Source organism: Anopheles coustani, chromosome 2, assembly GCF_943734705.1.
Source record: "Anopheles coustani chromosome 2, idAnoCousDA_361_x.2, whole genome shotgun sequence".
Taxonomy (NCBI): Eukaryota; Metazoa; Arthropoda; class Insecta; order Diptera; family Culicidae; genus Anopheles; species Anopheles coustani.
In genome coordinates, this window is record NC_071289.1 from 28,305,655 (window position 1) to 28,317,852 (window position 12,198).

Below are 12,198 nucleotides of genomic sequence, written 5' to 3' on the forward strand. Positions count from 1 at the left end.
AAAGATGCTTTTAAAACAGATATTACCTTCGGTTCAGTATGGTTCGGGCGATGAAGGTATGCAAAACAACACCCGTGGGGTTTCGACGCAGTAGACTGCAGCCAGTTTTTGCTGCCGATCGAACGCAGTGAGAGATTTGCATAATCCTACCTAATTAAAGGTATTTGAGGTGGTTTCGATGATCCGTCGAACGGCCCCTAATGCGCAATAGCGAGTGCGTGAGTGAAGTGGTTTGCCAGAGCCCGACGGATTAGCCTGTGCATGTAAGGCTTATTGCGAATTCCGGAAACCACCACAACCCAACCAAGGGCACGCATTTGGTTTCGCAATGATACTAGTGTATTGAATTTAATTGAGTCCAAAAACCCTTTCCGGCTGCATCATCTCAGAACAGGGCCTAGCGGATAGATGGGAATAAAACTTTACAGCAAATCTCTTCACAAAGTAAGGGACACGCTGGGGAAACTATTCTTTTATTTAACCACAAACATATCTCGGGGCGGTGGAGATGGAGCCGCCTGGTTGTTTGTAACGATGGAGACGCCTAGTCGTTGGTAGCGATGGAGACGCCTGGTCGCTCGCTTCTTAACGCTTCGGTTGGCAACGATGAAAGGCAACGAGAGACCACCGGATAATCAAAACTCTCCAATCAGGGCGTCCAAAACTCACTGGTCCACACAAATCAAAAGTCTTGGCGGGTTAAAAGCGCCAAGACGAAGTTTGACGCCGTCCCCGACTCGGCATTCAAAAACGCTCGAGCACTGCGAAACGTTACGAGAAAACTACTTTCCTCCAGCACAATGCACCTCCAGGTGAAGCTGGAAAGGTTTTGCGACACAGCAAGCACACAACAATACACCGTGTTTTCCATTTGCAATGCAAATGTTATGATAATTGTCTTGTCGTTGATGGCGACAAGAGAGCGCGAGTCTCATAGGATTTGGTGCGGTTTGTAAGAGTTAGCTTAGCGGTTGTGAAAAGCACCTCCGTAGCAGACTATCGTGAAGGGAGCCCTGATATGCGACGAAAAGTATGGTCGAAAGATAAACCCGTACGGCTTCGACAAAGTAACAAGCGATGAGGATTAACTTTAAACGATATGACATGCCCGGCGCAAATGTACGCTAAGAACGGCGAAGAAGGTGAAACAATTTTACCTAGATAGGTGCTATTCGTGAGAACCCAGAATATCTTGAGTGGATCTACCATCACTTCCAACAGATGCACGTGATGCCGCTGTAATGGGGCACTGAAGTGGAATAGTAGCGCTATTACTATCACTAGTCACCAGCCGGTACGGTAATCCACTTGCGGCACCGGCAGCAGCCCCTCCGCTGACGTCAGCAACCCTCGGCTCCGTATACCGGGCAGGTTGCACAAGCCGTTCGATGTTGCCGACGCAGGGACACTTAGGCGACGATCGCACACACTCGCTGCTGCTGCTGCTTCTGCTTCCGCTCTTTGGTGGAAGGAAACGCTTTCCCAGACGGCGGAACGGGCGACAACGGAAGGTGACGATAGGACCGCGCTGAGGAAAATGACCGGAAGCAGGCACGCGGAAACACTTTTCATCGCAGCGGATGTGCGTGTGTTAGGGCGAGTGGGGCTGTAACGAAGCGAGGGGCCTGCTAGCGGCGAGGTGCCTTATAGGCACAACTTTTAGCACACATTCAGACAGCAAGCAGTAAGCACTTATGGGCAGAAGGCAGCCACGTAGATAACACTTGATAATGGCCGCTTATGAGCCGTGTAATTTCGGTTGCACCCCAAAACAAGAGGGAACCCTCCCCGGTGAGGGGTTTTGTTTTTCACACTTTCCCACCGAAATGCCGTTAATTATTTCCCTCGATAAGGGTTGGTAAACCACATCAAGCGACCACGGTAGGCACAACCAGTATGATGTAAACTCTACGCTATCAGTCGCCCCACAGAGTGTATCATATGACCACGAGAAATACGATATCCTTTCGTACTCGTACGGTATTCGTAGACCGCACAAGCTACCGAACACGCGCGCGTTTCCCAAACAACTGCCTAGCGTCAGTTCCCGGGCAGCGAAAGCCGACACCAACGTTCGCCCGAGACCCGGCACTCATCGGGCACGAATGATAAACGCGCGCATTTATCCGTCGGTGCACTCAGCTCCACTGGGCTCCCTCGTTACCGCGACCTACATCGGGGCGCACTGGGTCAATGGGCCAGTTCTGCACGAACAACTACTACCGGTCCACCGGCGCACCGAAGGGTTAACTGAGAACCAAAACAAAGTGGCACTCGGGCCTCTCGGATGCGTGCCCGCCACGATTGCGCACAAAGTTCACGGCCAGGGTCGCTCATTCACTCGGGTTTTTCCGGGGATACGAAGTCCTCAACACGAGCTGTCTTGGCGGTGGTAATTAAATTGTCAGCTAGGCTCTTCGCCTCTATCTGTTCGTCCACATGGTGGCGAGCGGTGAATTAGCCGCACAACAACATGAATACAATAAATTAAAGCGGATCGTGCGGAGTGTCCTTTTTACCAGAGTTCTGTTGCTTCTTTTCCACGCTGCATTCACTTTCGTTCGTAGGCCTCGCTGGGACTGCAAGCCGGCGCAAGATTGGCCTCATACAGGTCGACATAATACACAGGGTAAGCAAGAGCATCCGCACGAGGAAAGTTTTGCGTTTCAACAGGCCGCCATGCGATGGGAGATGAATTTGTAGCACGCCGAAAAAGGGGTTTAATCAGTGGCAGCAAACTTTCCACACAGCCATCGCAACCCAAACACGCGACGACAGTGGCACCCTACGGTTTTTTGGACGGGGGTTGCGCTTTTTCACCGATCGGCCTCACTCTCGCCGCCTCGGTATGTACGTACTCCAAGCTCTTTGACCCTGCTCAAAGGGTCTGCGAGCCACAAAAATGTTCCGCTATGCCGACGCCGGCTCCGCTGCCTCGGTTTTGAGGATTCTTGTTTTTAATTAAAACTTTTTCAATTCTTTGCCCAACTCGACACAGGCACGCTGCTTTCGATATTTTCAAAAGGGCCCCCTGCTGAATTAGCTGCAGGGTTGAGGGTTGTGGATATGTTGTAACCATGCAGGGGGGGGCTGTGTGTGTTTTGTTCCGTCGGCATTGCTACTCGCCGAGGAAAATATCTTTGTAGTTTTTCGGTTTTGCCGGTTTGCTTTACTTTGTGCTTTCATATGGAGAAGCCATGTGAACAATTAAAAAATGTCTCTTTAACAAAAATAGACTGACAGAGAGTTACGTTAACAATTGCAATGATAAATTAATAGATCGTTATACCAATGTTTTATCATGGCGTAATCAATCCAAATGTAATGCAAATATGACCAAGAGTTTACAAAACCCATTGCTTCAAAAACAAGTGAAATATTTTAAGAATGAAGAATTTTTATAGTTCAGAGGAGGTTAAAACTAAATAAAAATCGTGTGTGTACTGGAAAACTTCTGCTATTTAAAGTAACAGGTAGTGCGCACCGCTTCGTCAACCGTACTTCAATAGTTCGGATTAAACATTTGTACAATCGTTTGTACATTTGTTTTCCCGTCAGTGTGGCTCTTTAGAGCGTCTGCTAATAAACTTGGCTTCTCACAAGTTTCCCCATCCACAATTTGCCTTTCGAATACAATCAGAGCGATGAAGAAATCGTTAGCTTCTTGAACAATTTGTTCATCGTGCCCATCCTATCCTTTCCCGCGAGCTGAGCTGCAGTGGACGGTCTCTACACAGGAAAACCCTTTTATCCTTTCACGTGCAGCAGCTTCTGTGGGAACGAAAGCTAAACAAAAATAAAACTTCCCCTATTCGGTCGACAGGATACGTCAATTGATCGGATTGTGTGGTAAAGATAATCGCTGTCGGTGAAGGAAGACGGTCAGGCGAAGTTAGACCATGCAGTAAGGTGGAAAAGTCGTAAAGGTTACCGCACGGTGAAAACCAATCGAACGACAGCAGCAGAGCCAACAAATTCAATCCAATTTCTCTCATTGTGTCGGAAAACTAAATCGAAATCCTTTTCGTTGAAGCGCAAGGCTGCAGCTCTACTGTAAATCTGTTCATTTACTCAGGTAAACCCAGCATCTTGGCGCACCGCTCGGGCGATGAACTGTTTGAAAGATTATCCTTACGAGCAGGCAAACCGACCGTCGCCTAATGCACATTATAAGACACTAACATGATGTCGTGGTCGGGTTATGAAACTCAGAGGTTTTAAAAAAATATTGATTTATTGCAACCGACCCATCAACAAAAACAGCAAGCGCATAGCAAAACCCAAAATATGATCGACAACATTGGATAATGTTTCTCGAGACGAATGAAACTACTACTAGTACATAACTTAACTCATATACTTATCATCACTTTGCTTTCAATAATCTGAAGTAGCATAGTCAAGAAAAAAAAACTAATCTCATTTAGGGAAATCAACAACAAATCTTAACTGTAATCTCCCACTTAAGCAAATAATCACAAGCCCGATATCGACGCTTTTCGCTCCTCAACAGTGTATGTTGAGCGGACCTTGAACTGTATTTTCTTAAGGAAAACAACTTGAACGAGCGTTTGATTTTAATTTGCTTTATGATAATTAACTCTCGCTAGGTAAATTATGCTTAACTCTTCTTCACCCGTTTTTCACGGAACATCTCCCGTCTTTATTTCGAAAACAAACTTTGCCTTTGGCTCTATCCCATACTCTACCAGCGCTCTCACCGAGCAACAGTTTATCAGTTCTCACCTTTCTCTGTAAATAACCGAGAAAAGAATAGAAAAACACAAACTTTCTGTGGTATGAGCAGTTTCCATCGTTGTTTTCTGTTATACCATCGCTTAGCTAACAACTTAAAGTTCAAACTGGTAGCAAAAGGACAATTACTGTTTTAAAAATTACTTCAAAAAATGAATGTTTCTCAATTCTCAAATATTGTTGTCTTTCAAGAACATCTAATGCGTATGTGGGGTCAAAAAAGCAGAAAATAAACACAATTGTGTGCAAGATGTTGCCTTATAGGAAACTAGAACTGGTATCATATAGTTTAGGAAACATTTTAACAGAGGGAGCTTCACCAAGGACACCAAAAGGATGGTCAGGATTCTTCCATACACTAGTTATTATAGTAAAAATATCCTTTGAATATGAAATACTTTCTTTACCATAATCACCGACAAAGCGGTGTGAATATTTCGTCGAAGGTTTTAAACTCCTATAAAAAGAATTTTAGTACACTTTCCATTCGAAAAGGATCCGGCATTGTGCTATAAAAGGAATTATAGCAAGCTTATCGTTCAAAATGGATCAAGCTTTTGAATGTCAAGGCAAAAAAGCTTCTTCCAACATTCTACGTATTGCCACAGCAGCAATGCTTCAAGGAGAGCGAAGAACTTTTGAATTTCACTCTAGCATAATATTCATTGCTGAATAACCAAGCTTCCTGGATCCTAGCTCAACAGAAGCTTTGCAGCGCTAGCCCATGGAGATATGTGTCTATGTTACTTGGTATATTTCAATAAAATGATTTAAAAAAAATCTTTTTCAAGACATTTTCACATAAATTCAAATAAGTAACATTTTAGTGGACTAGCGAAAAATTGATGATGATACATGACATTAACAGCATTTTTTTAATTAATATGGAATTTCTGTCAATTTAGCAAATCGGTAGCGTGCCAGTCATTACAGAGTTGTCCTGCGTTACCAAAATTGAGTGAATGACAATTTATCCACTGCGCTTTAATATTATGGAATAATAAAGAAATAACATTACATACGATAATTGGTCGTTTCCCTTTAAATGGCTCATTCCCTTTGATCTGATTACCTGTGGAAAGAATAAAAAGAAACAGATAACACATAAGCATTTCGTTCGTTATTTGCCGCCGGGTTCATCTGTTCATTAAAACTTAATTGCCTTGCATAAAAGTCATCAAAAAATGTTAAGTGGAAATTCATTTTAAAAACTCGTTGGTCTATATTGTACAATGTTACGTAATATTGTAATTAAAACATACCAAGAAATCTTCTTCTTGGCGTAACGACCTCTTGGTCATGCCTGTCCGTTAAGGACTTACGAGACTTGTTTCCCTGTTGTACGTGGATAGTCAGTCCTCTCGTACAGGGGAGGGTCCGGTCTCGGTTGGGATTCGAACCCACGCCGTCGAGGAGGTGAGCCCCGGCGCTCATGGGCCGATTTTCTAACCGGCGCTACCGCTCGGCTGTCGCGGACCCCCAAGAAATCTACCTCCGAATTATTTGATACAAGAGAACGATTAAAACAGATATCAATTTAAAATATTTTCTTTCACGCACGCGAGGAATTCAATACAACTTAACCGCAGCGCCACAAATACTGCCCGCTACTCACAGTATTACAGGTTTAATTACTACCTCGGTTTGTGTAGCCTTGTTTTCTCGCATCGTATGACCTTAACCACGATTCATAAGTTCTCATCGGCAAACGAGCCCCCGGAAAACATTCTACCGGAAACCCGAAGCTAGCCAGGGCATTGCAGGGCAACCATGCCATGACTCTATTAAGCCAGTGTAATTAAATAATACTCGGCTAACCCTTATCTTTCCATTTTATCACTGCGTAGTTTCTCTCGGTTTGCACCTTTCGTCCTAGGTGCTTGCGGCCAACAGGTACCAATTTAAGAATTGATCGGTTTAATGCCACCACCAATGGAATGCGTATCGATGTAAAAATATGCTGCTATATATATAGCAAAATATAATATCTGCGTAAAAGTCGGGTGTTGTCAAACCATTTGTTTTCTCCATCAATAGATTTATGTGTACATAACATGCTTCAGCACATATATTATCATATGTATTGACCCTATGTTCCTCATAGTTGGCAAAAGGATAGAGAGCAGTTCACAAATACTCAAACCACACAAGCTTTCGGTTAAAAATCATCATACTCAGCCACTCAGCTTTAATTTCATCCAACATCAGGATGCAATGACAATAGCGCGTTCTCGTTATCCTCTTTCCTCTTGAATCTCTCTAGCAGGAGCTTGTTATCGTTTAATTAAAGGCTCGATTCACTTCCCGGTACATTAATAGTTACCGAGCGCGATAAAGTTGCAGAAAATATCGATGCACGGTGCGATACACTTTTCCGCCGATGAGTGGCTTTTGCCACATTTTCCATACCATACCTTGTATGAGCAGCTTCATACCTCGTCTAGTGTTTGCAATACTTGTAGCCCCGTGAGATGCGGCATTTGTTCCAGTAGAGGACACCGAAACCAACTTTCACATACCCGCTCCCGATAGATGATGTTGGTCCAACGATTTCGGATCGGCTTTGTCAAGCTATCAGCGGCAGGAGATACTAACGCGCTCACCACCCACTAGCATCTGACAGCTACCGATCGAGCTATCTACCGCCTTTGGAGGTTTCAGCTTATAAACGGAGCTAGTCTTTGAAAATCACAGTCCTCACTCCTCTATAAGCCATCACCACCGCTCATCTTATGCCGAAGATATCGTACAGATTGATGGTAATGTTTTTGCGCCCGACCCAAGTGCATGGCTCCCTTCGACGGAAGAACGAGGGTTACCAGCAAGCAGCGTAGGGCGACTGGCGGATGTCTATTGGTCTGTCCCGGCGAAAGATTCTCAAGATAGCAGTAAATAATTTTGCCTGCAAACGTCAACATGATTGGCATGCATATATGTACATAAACACTCCGCGGGGATTGGAGGGCGAAAGGGAAACGGTCCACGGATGCGTTGTCGTCAAACCTTGTAGTGATGGAGGTACATACACAATGTTTATCGACCGTTGACCACCGATGACGACATCGGGTGGCAGGAATCGATACACTGGCCCTTTCGTCTGCCCAGACTCTGATTAGGCTAAGACGTTGTGTCGTGACTCTCGGATGCAAGGAAATATTGTGTTCGCAAACCGCTATGAATGAGCAGCCTTACACACCCGACACAGTTGGCCGAAGCCACACAGCAGCCACAACCTATGATTTATCAACATAAGTTGCACGTGGTTTATGGTGTGGTTACCACTGTCTTACATCGCACTGGCTTCGAACCGCCGGTTCGTGGGGTGCTTCAGTGTCTCATGCATAAGGCGGAAATCAATCTGCATCAGATTGAATATCCAATGTCAATATCCCAAGCAACGTACATGGGGGTCTCCGTGCAGTATCGTCGCCTGGAAGTCTGTCAGCGATTTTGCTTACTATCTTTACGCTCTTCGTAGAACAACACCAAACCGGGTTTCGTTTGCGTTCATCATCGTCACATACGACAGCAGGTTATGATCCCGAGGTGATTAGCTTCTCGTGTACTTGTGTGAACTTGCACGTTGAGGAAATCATTCAGAGCGTAAAGGATGCTTTAGGCACTGCTACATGTTAAGCAGAGAAGTGCGTCAGCATAATTTGATATGCATATAATCTTTTTCGAAAAACATACCTCTAGTAATGCTGTTTATTTTAATCAAGAAATCTATCAGCAAAAACAAGTCAACATAAGGCGACTATTACTCATACATTGGAAACCAAATGTGAAGCAATGCTTTAGAAATTTTGATTTGAATAGAATATTAAATAGAACAACTGAATTGGGGTCAATACGTTTTCCCAAACTCCCCAAGGAAGATGAAAATGATTGTGAAAGTTTCTTCATCCAAACCATCACTCTCTCCCAAACGTATCCCGACTCCCTTGCCGTCAACTGAAAAGTATGAACGAAACAAGGATCACACCGAGCTGATCACGATAATTTCCCACCCACCCGCGGTGTTTGGGATTTTCGATGGCTACCAAAACCTGCCAAACGAAAGACTCAGTTCAGCGCCACAAGGTCCACTCATCCGAAGTGGATCTTCCACCGAAACGGACGGCCGACACTAACAGGTGGTAGTTGGAAATCTTCTCAACACCTGTTCAATTCCAATTTTCGAACCACCGGTGGGGGAGGTGGCACGGGGTGCCCGGCAGGTGAAGAGAGATTTGCATATGTTTGACCCAACTCAGGCGGCTATTATCAGCCGGCTCACAAGCAACTGCTCGGGTGTTTCTTTCTCGACTTTCTCGACAAGTTCTGCGGACTGCTGCTTCGGGGCAAAAGCATCTCACCGGAATCTGGGAGCTTCATTCGACTCCTGGCCAGAGTGGCTGAAATTGTCTTCAGTGCTTCAGTTGTAATTGATGGCGCCGGAGGAGGTTCCCGTTCGCTTGCTCTTGAGGATTTATAGATTGAACTTTCGGTTTGCCTGTGTGTCTGCGTTTTTGTGTGCACGTGCGAGCGTCATCTCTATTAGTTTGTGGTACCGAAACTAAAAACGAAGGAGAAGCGAACCAATGCATTACTCGTTCGCACTCCATGCCGGATTCCGGTGTGAATCGATGTGCCACCTCACGATGTGCGCACTCCGCACTTCGAAAGACACTGTCAGCAACTGTCCGTGTCAGTTATGGTGCTCGGACATAATATGGGAGTGCAATGAAATGGATTGTGAAACGAAATGGAGAAACAAAAAATATGCTACGTCCAGCTACCCGGCCCGGCAGCGACTCGCTCCAACGGGACGATTTCGAAACCGTGCAATGGATCGGCGAAGTGGTGAACTAAAACAAAAACTCGGTCACCGTGCAATCCCAAGAGTCTATTCATTTGAGCTGCATCCTACTTTTAACCATTCCTTTGCCGTGAGAAGAAGAAAAGGAATTTTTTAATGCAAATTTAATGTCACCACCGTATAAATTGCTTCCAATGCCATTAGCTTCAAGTTGTCATCGATACCAATTGTCAGAACCGCCCTCCCGGAACGAGTAAAATCGTACCAAGCGGATGTACTTTTCCGATGCAATTGAGAACCATTTTTAATTTCAAACACCGCTCCTACGCAATCTTGAACATAAATTCACCCAATCGGTTTTATTCTGAACTCGGATGACCAACACATAGGCTGGGGTAGCCTTTTTCGTGGAAAGCAGAAGAGTAGAATTCTATAAATTTTACATGATATTATGCTAATTGAACCGTCCTATGCATAACAGTCAATGAGCTTCGTGGTTTTGTACATAATAATGCATGCACTCTTCAAATATAAAGTTTATACTATGGAGCAAATAGAATATTATACAAAATGTTTAATTGATTAAAACTAAAACAACACCAACGACGTATTATTAACAAATGGTTGATCCATACAAATAAAGTATGTTTATCTACCGCAGCAGCTTAATTAAAGGCTACTTGAACAAAAAAATTAAACAACCCCACAGGAATTGATCAATCACAAACACAATTAACCATCTCAAACCAACCAGCCTGTAGTTGATGATGACCCCCCCTCCGATGTAAATACAATTCAATTATTCCTATTAACTGCTGATCAGTCATTGTGGAGTTTTTATTGCTTGCAATTAAAATCTCATCACTTACGGTGTGAAGGAGCAGAAAAATGTACCCTCAACCCTGCTGAATTGCGTATTGTTTGTAAATTTCCACGCAAATTACCACAAACCTATCAGCATCATGCGTTTTTTTTTTAATGCCAAACGGTGCAAACAGAGAAGGAGTTTTTTTTTGCCATTAAACGTCGAGTGATTGCCAATTCCAACGAAACTTTATAAGCTAACGAGTACCATTTGTTAGCACGTCGTTCAAAAAGCAAATGGCCGTAAGTTTCGTGGAAAAAAGAGGCACAAATGGAAGGCCAGTTTGGGTAATGTGCTGACATGTTTCAATTAAAATGTTTGCCATTTCCAAATTCCCGACATCGAAGCAGTGGCTCAAATTTCTTTTCGACAGGAAGCTCCCTTGAGATACTTAAGGTAGTAACAGAAAGTGGAAAACAGATAAGAGGGACGGGAAGAACTCATCGATAGCGGCATGAGCAGGCTGTCGTTTCGAGCCATAGTAACTGGCTGACATTAATCAAATCGACCGAAGCGGTTCAAAGCACGCCACATTTCTGAACCTGTCGGCAAAACAGGGCGTCCGATAAACAGGATAGAGCTACAGAGTTTGTCACATTCAGTTTTCGTACTTTTTCCGCTTCTACCCACGCTGCCAATTCGCTGAGGTCTACATACAAAGAGAGCAATCTTACGGCGTATCGTAAATCAAATTTATGGTTTAAAATTAGCATCGGTATTGATGGCACGATGAGTTCAATCGTCGGAATTGCAGTTTGTCCTTTCCGAACAACCAACTTTTTAGGATGATATTTTATGTTAGGTATTGATATTTGTAGATCGCCATTTTTAATTCGACGCTTAAGAAACCCGTGTAGATATTAGACTGACTAAAACAACGAATCTAATTACTATTAGCGAGAAGAGATGTTACTGATGTCTATCATAAAATTAAACCGAAACCTATCAACTGCGTTCAAAAGGAATGGCAAATGCAAACACTAAAACAGTCAAAGTGCATAACACGTGATACGCACAATCAGTACCGAAAAGTACCGAGCAAATGTGGTTTTTGTGGAACAGCTTTCCGTGCTACCTCTGTTGTCATAAAACTGGAGGCATCATCAACACGGACACTTTCCGTGCGGCATAGGAAACTCTAACGAACAGCAAGTCAAACACCACTGAAAGCTAGAAGTCACATTAAAATTTATAGACAGCAAATGTGGTTTGTTCCCCATCAAACAGATTATTCAATATGTACTTTAATTCTTGCGCTTTCATTCAATTTAACGCACTATTCGTGCACCGTTTACTTTTTCACTAAACTGAAAAAAGATTTGAATAAAAAGAACACCCAACCAAAAATGTGCAGCTAAATCCACTTTTCCGTGGCTTTCAGCTCGAAAGCGTTTAGTATGGGTTCAGGTGGACGATTGAAGTTTAAAGAAAAAGATTAAAAACAACAATAAGGCAAAAACAAAACGAAACAAAAATTCAAACCAACTCGGGTTGTGGGTAAAACTAGCAAGTGGACGAACATTTTTCCCAAATTTTCAAACAAAAAGAACGAGAAAAAAAAGATTGACGAAACACAATTTTTTATTTGTTTGTCAGTCAGGATGCCTTCTAACAGCAAACGTACGTACGTTGGGTCGCACGGGCAGGGTAGATGGTTAAGGAAAACACCTAATAGCAACACTGCCACTGCTCAACTGGCGGAAACATGGCATTTTCCGGATTTCGATTTGCATGTTCAATATCGCGAACACGGTCACTTGCATGTTTTTGATTTCGA

At 43.7% G+C, this 12,198-nt stretch overlaps 1 protein-coding gene across 3 annotated transcripts in view; it reads right to left on the reverse strand.

Moving 5' to 3' along the window:
- LOC131266193 (neural-cadherin) overlaps positions 1 to 12,198 on the reverse strand; it is a 181,561-nt gene that overhangs the window by 67,377 nt on the left and 101,986 nt on the right. The window contains exon 1 of one of the 3 annotated variants that reach the window (XM_058268587.1): positions 1,158 to 1,209. The exons of the other annotated variants lie outside the window; for them this stretch is intronic. Within the exon in view, the coding sequence (XP_058124570.1) occupies positions 1,158 to 1,209 (52 nt within the window). Of the gene's footprint in view, positions 1 to 1,157; positions 1,210 to 12,198 lie in introns of those variants that run through there. 3 annotated transcript variants of the gene reach the window in all.